This window comes from Sitophilus oryzae, unplaced genomic scaffold, assembly GCF_002938485.1.
Source record: "Sitophilus oryzae breed Bouriz unplaced genomic scaffold, Soryzae_2.0 scaffold_682_pilon_pilon, whole genome shotgun sequence".
NCBI lineage: Eukaryota > Metazoa > Arthropoda > Insecta > Coleoptera > Curculionidae > Sitophilus > Sitophilus oryzae.
In genome coordinates this window covers 6,011,020-6,025,991 of record NW_022147287.1, presented here as the reverse complement: position 1 = coordinate 6,025,991, position 14,972 = coordinate 6,011,020, and the positions used below count along the sequence as shown (strand labels likewise).

The window sequence follows — 14,972 nt, the reverse complement described above, 5'->3', positions numbered from 1 at the left end:
TACGAAAACGGAAAGATGTAGAAATAAAATATTATATGGGTATATGTGGGGAGGCAATGTGCACAATTTAAAATTATTTTAAATATACAGGGTGTTTCAGAACTAAGATCCATACCAAAGTTATATTTTTTCTTATGTAACACCCGGTATTTTATTTCATTTTTGGATTCTTGGGCCCAAAAAATGCATTTATTATAAGGGTTAAATATGTTTAAAATTTTTGGTTTTTGAGATATTTAAAGATATTTAATTTTGCATGCTATAATGGAATAGATTATTAACACCCTGTACATTACTATTCAGAATTAATTCTTGTGCTTGAGTTTAAAGGTAGAGAAATAAACTTTACAGAAAAATGTTATGGCTTCCTTAAATTTATACAGTAGTATCAGAAATTGCTGATCTCTTTTAAGAATTTATTTTACATAAAAACTTCTTTATTTCAACACCCTGTACTTTTTTAAATAAATCGAAGCACATTCAAATGATCTGTCAAACTATATTAGGGTGTCCTATACCTATCTAGCTCAGATTTTGAAAAAGAGCAATTTTTAAATAAAATGGCAACCAAGAGGACTATATAGTGTCGTCATTAGAAGTTTCCAGTGACAGTTAGCTATTTTCAAAATCGAAATTAGTTTATGGGCTTATTTAAATTTATACCAGTTTACTTTTATTTACCTACAATAGTTTAATAAATAATATTTATTAAATATGTATTTATTATTCTATCAAGAAAAACGAAAAAGTAGTTCTTTGATTTATTTTACGATGACTTGTTGATATATGGATTTTCTATAAAAGAGCCAATTACAGCAAATTAATTTTCTTCACTTCCAACGACAGGGTTCTGCCGGTGGTTCTGCCTAATAGGTTTTTTTTTTATAAACCACGCAGACATGTGATATGTCATTCTATACAGAATGTCATTTTCTATAAAATAAAGTAAAAATATACCGAGGTTGTCATTTAAAAATCAAAAGCTGTAGTTATTTCCGGTGAAACAAGCAGTGCCAGAAAATAATTGAATACCTCAATGTATCCTAATTTATGTCAAGTACTCAATGTCGTTTTTAGTCTGAAAAAATAAAAAAGTTATAGGGGCGAGCCACTTTTGAAAAACACCCTATATTCAGTGAATTAGATTCACGAAAGATAAGGATTGATTGATATTATACAGGTCTATAATTCATCATCATCATCAGCCAGCCCTTTGCGTCCACTGCTGGACATAGGCCTTCCCCATTTGCGCCCACTGTTGCCTATTTTGTGCGCTCTGGATCCAGTTATTGGTGATCCTTTTTATGTCGTCAGTCCATTGTGTTGGTGGTCTTCCCTGGTTTCTTTTGTCAGCCCTCGGTCTCCATTCGAGCAGTGTTTTAGTCCACCTACCATCGGTCACTCGAGCCACATGTCCAGCCCAATTCCACTTGAGTGTAGCGGGATCGTGGAGAATATATGAGAGACGACGGTATCACCGTATCACGGTATACAGACGACAGGTAAAGATGATAATACTGTTCTAATGGTCAATGCTGTGCCACTCTGAGCTCTCTGGCAGACGCGCGCCAGTGTCAGGGTCCTAGCCCCATAGGTCATATCCGGTAGTACACATTGGTTGAAAACCTTTCGTTTTAGGCAGATTGGCTGGTCGCCCTTAAACACATCTTTTAACTTTCCATAGGCGGCCCAAGACAGGGTTATACGTTTATTCAGTTCGCATGTCTGATTGTCTCTTGTGATCTGTATCTCGTGTCCCAGGTAGTTATACCTATCCACAAGCTCCATAATTAATAAAACAATATTTTCACTGGGGACCAGGTTGGTCATGAATTTGGTTTTTGAGAAGTTGATCTTCAGACCAACCCCGATACACACCTCCCGCAATTCTCGGAGCATCACTTCAGTATCCCTTAGGTTGTCGGATAATAAAACAATGTCATCAGCAAAACGCAAATTTGTGGGGTTCTTGCCATCAATCATCAGTCCCTTCCCCTCCCAGTCGAGTTTCTTAAAGGCACTCTCCAAAACGGCGGTAAATACCTCGGTGATATAGTATCCTTGACGAACGTCCTGCCTATTATTATCCTCGTAAACAGTTTATAAAGGTGGCTAAGCAGACTTATCGGTCTATAGTTTTCTAGATCTGCTATGTCCCCCTTTTTGTGAAGTAGTATTACTACAGCATTGTACCACTTCCCAGGCAGAGTACCATCAAAAAGGCAAAGGTTGAAAAGATCCACAATCTTCTGAAGCAAACTATAATTAAGGGTCTATAATTAAAAGGTCTATAATTAAAACAGTTTATAGGCTGATTTAGAGACTTTAATTAATAATATTTAAATAGTTTACGGTAAAATTTTTCAATTATTACAAAATTACTTTGCTTGTACTTTCACAAAAGTAGAGAAAACGGAAAATTGTACCATTTTCAATTCGATTTATAGATGTTTAATAAACAAACTTAAGAGGTTCAAAAATGTAATTTTCAGCATATAAGAATAATTAGATATACCGGGTCCGTCTCAAAAGTGGCTCACCCCGATAACTTTTTTATTTTTTCAGTTAAAAAAACGAGATTTGGTATGTTAGTATATGACATAAATTAGGATTGATTGACGTATTCAATTGTTTTTGGTTACTTCCTGTTTCACCGGAAATTACTGCAACTTTTGATTTTTAAATGGCACCCTGGGTATATTTCTAGTTTATTCGATAGAAAATGACACTCTGAATAGAATGACGTATCATACGTCAACTTTTGGCATCCAGTATACACCAATACAAATTTCCACACCGTTTTAGACAAAATTAAAAAAAAAACATGAAGATCTTGAATCATCTCTCTAGGAATGAAATCGAAATTACAGTACGTCTGTCCGTTCTGTAGCTACGGGGTATCCGTGAGAGGGGAAACGACATTCTCTCAATGTTTTTCGTAAAAAATTAGACGACGCGTCCCATCAATAAAAATTCGACAAATTTGCAAGTAGTCAATAAAATGAGTGGGCGGAGCGATTTGCGGTGACGTACTCGTCAAGTCGACGTATAAAATATATTGTTGTTTATTTAAATATTTTTTGTCCGCATTCCTTTCATAGACACAGATCGAGCGGACGTACTGCATATTAAGCTTTATTCAGAACCTCGCAATTAGTGGAGTAAATTAGTGGTTTCAATTAGCGTAGAAGTTTGTTCCTTTAATTTCAATGTAACCTAACCTACCCCCCCCCTCCCCTAAAGACAATCGTTTTTTCCCGAAGGATCAGGTATGAACAAAAATATGAAAGATGTGCCACAGACGGTAAGAAATATTATCAAACGCTTTCCGAAAAAAAAAGGAAATCAATATTGCAACATTTTCAGAATTAGCATTTAAATTTTGTATTTAAAAGGAGCGTCACATGGCACCTAACAAGAATAAAAAAAAGCATTATAAGGTACATTAGCAAAACTAACACCTAAAACTAGGTAATATAAATTGTTATAAATTATTAACAAAACAAAATTCGTAATAAATACATAGACATAATCCCGAGAAACAAAATTCCTAAAGGTGCGTATTCATTATCCGCACGAACGAACGAACGAACGAACGAACGAACGAATGTTCGCTAGTGGTATGGACGGGGACCGCACGATAGAACCGCACGAGAAGACCGCACACATTTCTTCATTCGCGCGCCAGTTCAAATCGTCAAAATATTGCTATAAACCTGTTTTTTTTTTGTTTATATACCGTCATTGAATTATCGCTAAGCAAGTTACTATGGAGCAGTGCATAAGGAGTCGGGCTAGGAAGCGAGAGACCGGAGTTCGAATCTCGGCCGGAACATTACTTTTTATTTTTTTTAAATACTGTTGTATTCTATAGTTTATTTTTGTAGTATAAGAAAAAGAACTATTTATTCTGTTATTTTTTAATCTCCGTTATTAATATAAATTGATTGTTAGTACAATACCTCATTTAATATAAAATAATATTCTACTTTTTGAAATGTATCGGGCCCTAATTGTACCTAAAAGAATATATTTTTAGTGATATACCATATTGTAAACTATTTAATATTTTAGTCACTTAAAAAGTTAATTTGCATTGAATAATTGCCTACCATTAAAGGAAATTTGAGCTATATAATCCTTGATGGGCATATTCTGGGTATGCAAATACTTCCTTTAAATTTTGGGTGTCGTTCAACCGATTTATTCTCAAAACCAGAAACTTCTACATATAAAAAGAAGCAGAGGTCACTAATTATAATAAACTTCACCCTTGGTATTACTTCCACTAATTATAATAAACTTCACCCTTAGAATTACTTCTATCACAATTACAATACGTTCATCTGCATTGGCATTTTCTACTTTTCGATGGGAAACAATAAACTTCCCAATATTTTTTAAATGATGTAACAATTCCTCTTGTGGTTACTTTTCCATAGATATCCTCAACTCTGTCCTCATGTGAATTCAGAGGCAATGAAAATGAAAATTATTTACCATAAACATCGCAAACTAAAAACCTAATAAACAATTTTATACCGAATATAGAAATAAATTCAGTATTCTTACCTATCGTCCAAATCCATGTTAATAGATAATTATTATTTTTAAATATATTTTTGGAACTGCTGGTTTTAGTAATTATTAAATTAAACGAACTAAAAAGTCTTAAAATAAACAATTCTTAACCATAACCCCAAAAATTGCAGATCTCCTGTCAACTTTCTTTATTTTTTATTTATTCATTATTTTCCTAGTGACGTCACAGGTGGTATGCGCGAACTGAACGAAATTGGAGCCGCTATCGATCATACCTTGTATTCTTTGTACCATGACGTCTAAACGCCTTTGATGTACCGACTCGAAGCGGATGGTCGAGCGCACGAACGAACGAACGGCCGCATGCGTTCGGTCCCCGTCTAAATATACCGCACTTTCATTCGTTCGTTCGTTCGTTCGTTCGTTCGTTCGTTTGGATAATGAATACGCACCTTAACATGGACAAAACTAAAACCTGTTTCTTGTTTTTTTTTCGGCAAACTCTGAAATAAAATCGTCGATATTTAGACTGTTCGCTATTTCGTGCTCAATAGATATTAAAGATAATCCGCTTAATCGTTCTTGTGTCATACTTGATGTCAGGAAATTCTCAATTGTTTTGAGTTTAGAAAAACTTCTCTCTCCGGTTGCCACTGAAACCGGCAGCGTTAATAAGATTCTTATATGGAAATGTAAATATTTGGAAAGTTTCCAATCAGATCGTGAATTTTTAAATATTTTAGTGTTTGTTTTGGACAACTGAAGTTTTCGGAATTATCTGGTGGTATTAGAGCAATTAGAGCTAAAATCTCGTCCCGAAGCTCTAGGCCATTAATATCATATTTTTCTCCGTCCGTTAGATAGAGATGAAGATCCATACAATGCTTTCTTATTTCCTCTCGGTTGATAATTCCTGAGAACTGTGACGTCGTATAAAAACGAAAAATAGTCCGAGTGAACTTTTAACAGGTCAAACCTTTCCTGGAGAGCCTCATGGGGTGTATCCAGGACAACAAAGAAAAATTCGATTTTAAACTTTTCCTGTGGATCTAAAATTGGCTCATCAACTGATTCATACAAAAACTGTGTAGTTTTTTTTTCTGGGACGTGCTTTAATGTCATTAGTAAAAACTGCTTCAATTTCCAGCTCTTCTGCCAGCTCTGCAGCATCCACTAATATTTCTCTAAAAGGTCTTCAGTCCTTATTTTGACAAAATAGTCGTCGATAGCTTTTAGAGCTTTTGTGGACTCAAAGAGTTTCTGATTCTGAAGCAGTTTACTAGTTGCATTTATACTGTTGGAAATTTCGTACCGAAAATGACCATTTTTCCAAAATGTAGTACTAACGCACCGAATTTTGTCAAAATGTATCGAATTCAGTACAATTGTACCGAAACGGCCGCTCTCAAATTTGGCTGCCTGGAGCAACTGCTCCCCTGCTCCACCCCTCAGGACGGCCGTGCTCTATAGATACAATATACAATTGACTACCGCAAACTGTTGCTAAGATATTCTATTAATTTTAATTGTGTTTTTTTCGAAATTGTGAATGATCGTAAACCAAAGAGTATAAAGTGTAATTGAAACCACTAATTTATTAAACTAATTGCAAGCAGGGCCGTATCTGGGGGGGTGTTTTGGGGGTTCAAACCCCCCCCCCCCGAAATTATGGCCGAAAATTTTTAAAAAGTAATGATCATTGAGTAAGTAAGAACGAAACAAAAAAGAAGAAGAAGATGGATGAATATCTATGACTAAAGAATACAAGGACATGTAACGCCCATATAAGGGCTGCAGCAGAATTTGTGACCTTAGACGCCAACTTTTTAGACATAACGAATGAATCAGCTGGTCATCAGCGACAATTTTAGCGATTTTTAATAGTTGGTTGTGTGTAGTGAACTTTGTATAAACTTTATTACAATGGTAATTTGTTCAGCTGTCAAGTGTAAAAGGCGCAATGATAAGAAAGAGCCAGAAGTTACGTTTTATAGGGAAATAAACAGTCCCCTACACCTTTTGAGCGTTTTTTTTTATTGAATTCGATAATTATTTTTCTGATATTATATGTACTTGATATGTACTATACGTCGATACTAGTTATGTACCTTTTGTTAACATTTTAATACGTTTTTTTCGTAATTAATTAGTATGATACCACCCGATACACCATAGGCGTAGTGAAAACATATAATATCAAAAATATAAATATCCCTTCAAGCGGCAATGTTAAGTAAAATATGTGCCACGACACTGGAAGAATGGTCACAGTTTGGTTTCGGGTGCTATTTGTCCTTGTATTCTTTAATAATTGACGAACCTCTACACCTCACAGTCAATCCGTTTGTCAAAAATCAGCTTAAACGTCAAGCAGTTTAAGCAGAATCGTGATTACTCATTGGTCATATTTTATGAAACACCCTGTATAAATTTGTAAAAAATCTTAAAACATGTAAAACAACAAAATAAAATATACGTGTTAAGAGTTTTTCCGAAAAACTCACCGGTTTTTAAATAAAAAATATTTTAATATTTGAGGGATAGTTTCACCCTCTTAGAATTCCAGTTTCGAAAAATCCCTTCTTATCGAACCTCTACACCCTAAAGTCAATCTGTTTTCCAAAAATCAGCTTTTTACGTCAAGCGCTTTAAGCAGGATCGTGATTAATCAATGACCAGATTTTGAAAATGATAAACGGGATAACTATTCGAGAATAAGCAAAATTTTTTTATGAAGAATGCATTTTGCTCAAAATCACAATAATAAAAAAGGGTTTCCTCTTGTAAAGACAATCCGGGAACATACTGTATATTAAAAAACAAATATGTAAATGAAATACATCTGTTGCTTTTTCTTTGTTTATTATTATCAAGATATAGATTTTTTCGTAAATTAAATACGGAATAAAATTCAACGTATGATTAAAATCAGTTATAGTAAAATACAGTTTTATAATCTACTTATAATCTAGAACGATTACGTTAATATTAGGTAGCAAATACAATGTAAAAAATTGTATAACGTTCAAATCGATGTATCGAGAAGGAATCAACATTTCTTAGCTCAATTTATATAAAGTTTTTCTTCAGAATCAAATAAAATGCAACAAGCCTGATGTTTACCTTCAGTTAGTTAAGTTTTACATACGGGTTTTATATTTTATCTTTATATCTTTGATTTGGTTTGGTTTGGTTTGGGGAAACCATGTTAAAAAAACGTCATAATGTGCATAAGTTTTACGCCACCTCACAGGTGGCGTGAAAACGTGTGCACATTATGACGTTTAGAAGTCTTTGACTCGTTTATTTTAGAAACAGTGGCTCTAAGGGAAAAAAGTATTGATACATTTTTTATAGATAATTTTATGAATTTTAAAATAAACAATTATACGCATTTTCAGCTTGTTGTAAATTTATGTAGCTTTACTCTTATTTTTTGGTCCAATTTGACCGGACTAAAGGGTGTTAAAGTTTTAAGTACAAATATATTATAGTTCAACAACATATCTAACTAAAGATATATTAAATGTATCGCCTTACTTCTCCCAACCATATCCATAAAAGTATCCTGCTCGCTGTTCGGTATACTGCTACTCTTTCCCAAACTGTTCAACATCATCAACTCCTGCGTCTGTTTCTGACTGGGACCGCACCTGACACCACCGAAAATCATCGAAACCAACACTAACACCACTACCCTCCACCACAACCCTCTCATTTCTTCTTATTTTTAACCTGCAGTACACCTCACACCGATTCAATACCTTAAAAAAAACGATTTATATACTACAGCAAATCGGTCGATTTAATGTAAACATTCGTGGTCTCGCTATAAAAACTCGTTCTCATATAAAAACGAATTTAATCGGTAATTTTGACCGATTTCATTCCCGATTTAGTGCGATTTTCGGTGATTTTCCTGCGCGCGCGTGTTCAGCGCAACCAGGACTAAAACTGACTGCTGCAGGCTACTTTCTTCGGCCATCTAGAGAGTGCCGCTCCGAGGAAAACAAACGAAGAACGCCGCACGAAGAGAAAAACAAAAGAGGACTACCTACTGGATGGGTGCAGGTTGGCGGGTGGCGTTTTGGTCCGATGACAAGTGAAAGCGAAGGAGGAATTATATCGGATGCATCTGGGTAGGCGGCGTAGTACGGGAGCCAGTGAACGACATTGAAGAAGAAATATTGAATTGCTGTAATATGGAGTCATTGGTGCACCAGCGCACAGTGATGCAGAAGTTCCCAATAGCGGCAAAAAATCAAAATATCAGAAGTATTTTTTTTAGTTATAATTTCACTGGTATACTTTCTAATAGTGCGTATTTTCAGAATTGTAAAGATTTTTGAAAACGGGCCCATTATTAATTCCTTATAAGAAATTTTCGAGCTTATAAGATTACTAGCGTGTCGAATTAATCATTTGTAATGGTGATGATCTTGTGATGATAGAGCAAAGCAAGAATTTCCATTAACATACAAACTGGATAAAATTTTCTCACGTTTATGTCAGCATGAGAAAAAACAATATGGCGATATAATGATATAACTTGGTAATATTTGAGGGGTAGTTTCATCTATTTGAATGGGGAATTTGACTTTCGAAAAATCCGTTTGCGAAAAATAAAACTTTTTGGAACACCCTGTATGATTTTTTAAAAAATTTCAAAATATGTAAAAAAACCAAATAAGTTATGCTTGTCCAAGCGTTTTCCCGAAAGACCAACCGTTTTTTAAATAACAAATATTGTAATATTTGAGGGGCGTTTTCACCCTCTTGGAATTTGAGATTCGAGAAACCCCTCCTTATCGCACCTCTACACCCCACAGTCAATCCGTTTACCAAAAATGGAATAGACAGCTTTAAACGTCAAGCAGTTTAAGCAGAATCGTGATTACACAATGGTCATATTTTATGAAAAACCCTGTATAAATTTATAAAAAATCTTAAAATATGTAAAACAACAAAATAAAATATACGTGTTTAAGAGTTTTTCCGAAAAACTCACTGGTTTTTAAATAAAAAATATTTTAATATTTGAGGGATAGTTTCACCCACTTAGAATTCGAGTTTCGAAAAATCCCTTCTTATCGAACCTCTACACCCTAAAGTCAGTCTGCTTTCCAAAAATCAGCTTTTTACGTCAAGCGCTTTAAGCAGGATCGTGATTAATCAATGACCAGATTTTTCGAAACACCCTGTATACATTTTTAAAAAATCTTAAAATATGGAAAAAAACTAAATAAAATATTTTCGGAAACTTGACCGTTTTTTAAATAAAAAATATTGTAATATTTGAGGGGTGGTTTCACCCTCTTGGAACTGGAATTTCGAAAAATCCCTTCTTATCGAACCTCTACAACCTAGATTCAACCTGTATGCCAAAATTGAGCTTCTTACGTTGAGTGGTTTGAGCAGGATCGTGATTAATCAGTATGTCAGTCACTGAAGGATTTTATATAATAGTTTAGATCAGCTGAAGCTAAAAAATTTTGATTAAATAAAATTAGTGCGTTTAACGTTGGTGATAAATTATCTAAAAACTGATGGTATTCTGAGAAAGTACAATATTTCCAACAGTTTTCCCTCATGGTAATTCTAGTTTTAACTTCCCTCTAGTACCATAAAAAATCAATAAAGACCGTAAGGTAATTAGAATTTTTTTAGAATTTAGAATGAGTGGGAGGGGGGTTAATCACTGCGAACTTACAGATCCATTGTGCCCCCCTTTCCTGAGTCATAACTCATCATACAGTCCCAGGGCTTTGACAAAAGCCAGTATCTGGGACGGTTTTATAGAGGGTAGTTCTCCATTTCCAATACCAGTCGTACCAAAATTCATGGCACGAATGGTTGTCGTCTCGGCGCACTCAGTGATGAGGTGTACTGGTGTTTCCCCATCTTCCCCACAGAATCTGCATTCGCCGTTTCTTCTTAGTTTCAATCTACCGAGGTGTTCATTGATGTCCTGTTAAAAACCCTGTGACAATCCGAAGATTGTTCTTACTTAAACCCAGGAAGATCTGTGATTTTTCTTGATCATAAGCCCTCAGAAACTTCTTCGAGTGTCTTAGACCGTTGCAAGATTTCCATTCCAGGTTGCGGATGGAATCTTCCAAGTTCTTGAGTTCCGCCTTGAGTTGGTTACCACTTGGAAAGCAGAACGGTCCTGGTCCAGTTAGTGGAGTGTTCGCTCCTTTCCTAGCTAGATTATTTGCTTTTTCATTGCCTTCTATCCCTTGGTGAGGAGGCACCCAGAGTAGGAGGACTTTGTTTTCTTTGCCTAATTTATTCAGCTTCTCTATGCATTCTTTGACCAATTTCGAATTGATTGATACTGAGTTGATCGCTTTTAAAGCTATTTCTTGTTTCCGATAGTTCCTATCTAAGATAAGTTGTACGCATCTTTCGATAGCGCAGATTTCTGCCTGTAGGATACTAGGGTAAGTGCCCATTGGTTTGGAGTATTTAGCTCTCGGCCCAAACACTCCGATCCCTGTTCCCGTATTAGGGAACCGTATTCCCGTATTAGGTAGTAAGGTAATTAAGAACTGCTTAATCTAAAATCACATTTTAATTAAGCTAATACATAATGTTCCAAATTGCTCCAAAAAATATGATGTAGGTTACAATTATTAGCCATTATATATTACAATTATTAGCCATACGAAGTTTCATGACCAATATTAACCCACAAATACCCTTTAGGTTGCCTACCTCTCTCGAAAACTATGATTTAGTTTCCCAAAATAAATTACGTATCAAAGTATATTACTGGGTATTTCTTCAGTGCCGTATAATATTGTTGTTGGTTATTTTTAATTAGTTTTAGAAAGGAAACAAGTAACATATTTTCTCTTATTCAATTTAATTTTCGATATACAAGGTATTCAAATTTAAAAATAATTTTTTAATGTGTAATTTTAACTAGCTTTTCCCTGTTAAGTTTAAGTTTTTATTCGGCTTGTGCTTATATGACATTAAATTTAATATTATTATAAATCACTGTATTTCTTTTTTTGGAACTCTAATTTTTTTGGAACTCTAACTAAGCTTTCTTTTTTATTAAAGAAACACAGTGATCTATACTAATATATAAAATTCTTAAGTGACTTAAGGTTGATTCTAGGGTGTAGACGTTCGATAAGAAGGGATTTTTCGAAATTCCAGTTCCAAGAGGGTGAAACCACCCCTCAAATATTACAATATTTTTTATTTAAAAAACGGTCAAGTTTCCGAAAAAATGCTTAAACACGTATATTTTATTTTGTTTTTTACATATTTTAAGATTTTTTATAAATGTATACAGGGTGTTTCATAAAATATGACCATTGAGTATATTATTGAGTAATCACGATTCTGCTTAAACTGCTTGACGTTTAAAGCTGATTTTTGGTAAACGGATTGACTGTGGGGTGTAGAGGTTCCGAGAGGGTGAAAACGCCCCTCAAATATTACAATACTTGTTATTTAAAAAACGGTTAGTCTTTCGGGAAAACGCTTGGACAAGCATAAATTATTTGTTTTTTTTTACATATTTTAAAATTTTTTGAAAAATCATACAGGGTGTTCCGAAAAAGTTGGGTAATTTCTTAACCACGATTCTGCTTAAACTGCTTGACGTAAAAAGCTTATTTTTGGCCAACCGATTTTTCGAAAGTCAAATTCCAACGAGATGAAACTACCTCTCAAATATTACCAAGTTATATAATAATATCGCCATTTATTACGAGTAGAAAGAATATTGTGTTTGGTTGGCGTTGGTTTCTATGTAATTTGACAAATAAATAAAGCTGTCTCTTTAGTTGTCAGTTTTGAGTTTTGAGTATTTTTTAATTCTCTTTCGTGTCGATTGCTGATTGAATTGAAGCCAGAAATGGCTCAAAACGAAATAAGTAAATTACCAACAGATATTCAGGCTGAGACGACAAACGCCATATATCCAAACTACTTCCCTTTAAATCCCGAATAACTTATGAAAAGGAATACAAAAATTTTCAAAAATGGAAGCAATTAAAAAACGTGCGAGAAGAAATAAAGTTTTTAACCTATCCTCGCTGTTAAAGTATCATTTAATCTACCCTTGACGTTAAAGTACTATTTTATCTACTATTTTATATAATATTTTTTTTATAATAATTTATTTATTTTAATGCATAAAACTCTTAAATAGGTAATCACTTTCTGTGTAATACTCTTTTTGTAAATTAAATTTTAATAAAATTTTCTTCAAAAACTTTTTTTCCATCTCACTATCACTTTTATTTCCATCTATTTTAGCACTTTCTATCGATGCCGATTCTCAGCTGTTTGTTTCTCATCATGGTATTGGCTCTATATTCTTTTGTTTCGAATTCAAACGACGACGTAAAAAATATGAAAATCAAGGCACACCGCGACGACCGGCGACAGTGAAAGTCCGATAATTTACGAAACATTTTTTCTTCTCTTCTTCGTTCTTCGTCTCTCTTCGTTTTTTCTTCTGTTTCACTTGTGTGTGTGTGACGTCCCTCCAGCTTTCACTTTTACTCCAGATACCCGTAATTTTTAATAATATCGTTCGCCATAGCTTCGCTTTCCGATGAAGCGTTGTTCTTTTTTTTCCTTCTCGCTGTTTTTCCGTTCTTCTCTTGTTTTAATTGACACGCTTCGATTAGTTCTGACCTAGAGTTGATTGTGTATGCAAAAACAAAATCTCACAATTTGTTTATTCATATACTGGTATATGGATATACCGGGTGTTGCATCGTTGGACGGGACATAGGAAATCCCACGTAAATTTTAATGGGGTCAATTATTGGATTCCCTAATTTAGAGAATAATTCTATTTAGGTTTATTGAAGAGCACTAAAACCCACATTCAAAAGAATAACTTCAGATATTTTTGATTAGCTCGTTTACGAGTTATCGCCGATTTCTTTTTAAACATTTCTCCTTTCTTATGGCTTTGTATTTACTTATGAGCACGAGTCAAGGTAAAAGATAACTGTCAAATGAAGTTGTCATTTCAGAAATTTATCTATTTAGTGCTTTATTATTATTGAAAACTCATTCCTACATCGGAAATCTTAAAGAGTATTTATAAATACAAATTAATATGAATTAAAGTAAAATAAAGTAATCAATTACAAGGTTAATTATAGTATTATTATAATATTCAATAACTTATTAATTTAGGTATAGACATTTTTTATTAATTTAGATACTATTAAATTGTTAGAACTTTAGGATTTAAGAAAATGTTCAAATATTCCTAAATATCGACTGCTAGACAATAACCCAGGCGATCATAAAATTCTCTTCTTACGTTCGCTAGTTGCATTCCGCAGAAATAGCATTTTTTAACTCGTCTAGATTTGGGTATTTTTTATCCTTGTATATCCTGTTTTTTAAATGACCCCAGAGAAATAAATCATTTGGCGAAATATCAGGAGACTTTGCTGGCCAATTTACTGTATGATTTAGGCCAATAACGTTTCCGTTAAAACTATTGTCTAAATATTCTCAAACAGCCAGGGTACTACGTGCCGGGCAGCCATCCATTTGGTACCAAACTTCCTGATTTTCCCTAGAGGCATCATGTAAAGCAGGTAAAATATGATTTTCGAGTAGTTCCAAATAATATTCTGCATTTAAATTTCGCGTAAGAAATAATGGCCCGATAATATTGTGTCCGAATATCCCTGCCCAAACATTTACTTACTGTGGATATTGCGTCCTTGTTTCGACAAACCTGCTTTGGTTTTCTTTGTTCCAATATCGATAATTTTGAACATTAGGTTCATTATTTAAGGTAAACGTGCATTCGTCAGTGAAACATATGTTTTTTTAAAAATTCCATATCCGTGTTTGCTCTTTCCATCATATCAAAACGAAACGCCTGCCGCCGTATTTCGTCCCCATCTCGTAGCTCTTGGTGCTTTTCATATTTGAAGGAATAGTATTTATGTCGTTTCAAAATTCGAAACGCTGTAGTGTGATCTATTCCTATTTCATCCTCAAGTTTCCTTGTGCTCATCTTTCCATCGTTCTCTTCCACGCACAATAAAACTTCCAAGTCGTTATCATTTCTTGCATCTTCTCTTTGTTCCTGCCTTGCTTCACATCTGCAGTTATTTATTAGGGTACCTTTGGTCTCAAATCTCTGGATATTCCTTGCGATCGTAGATTTTCCAGGTATCGGTCGATTCGGATACAGAGCAGCAAACATGTCCGACACCTTCTGATAACTATTTACTTGATAATACCATTTAATCATCAATACTTTTTCTTCGGTAGTGTAATTCATGGCTAGTATTTTCGATGTAGGTATGAGTTTTTAATAATAATAATAAAGCACTAAATAGATAAATTTCTGAAACTTGAGCGAACCGTCCGCGAGTTCCATGAGTTTAAATGAACAATTTCACATGGGCGTATGCTCCGTCCGG

At 34.2% G+C, this 14,972-nt stretch overlaps 1 protein-coding gene across 2 annotated transcripts in view; it reads right to left on the bottom strand.

Annotated features, from left to right (window-relative positions):
* The window catches only part of LOC115888064 (serine proteinase stubble), a 53,686-nt gene that overhangs the window by 26,593 nt on the left and 12,121 nt on the right, over positions 1–14,972 (bottom strand). Inside the window, exon 1 of one of the 2 annotated variants that reach the window (XM_030907634.1) lies at positions 8,083–8,604. The exons of the other annotated variant lie outside the window; for it this stretch is intronic. Coding sequence (XP_030763494.1) covers positions 8,083–8,260 — 178 coding nt within the window. The 5' untranslated portion in view covers positions 8,261–8,604. Of the gene's footprint in view, positions 1–8,082; positions 8,605–14,972 lie in introns of those variants that run through there. 2 annotated transcript variants of the gene reach the window in all.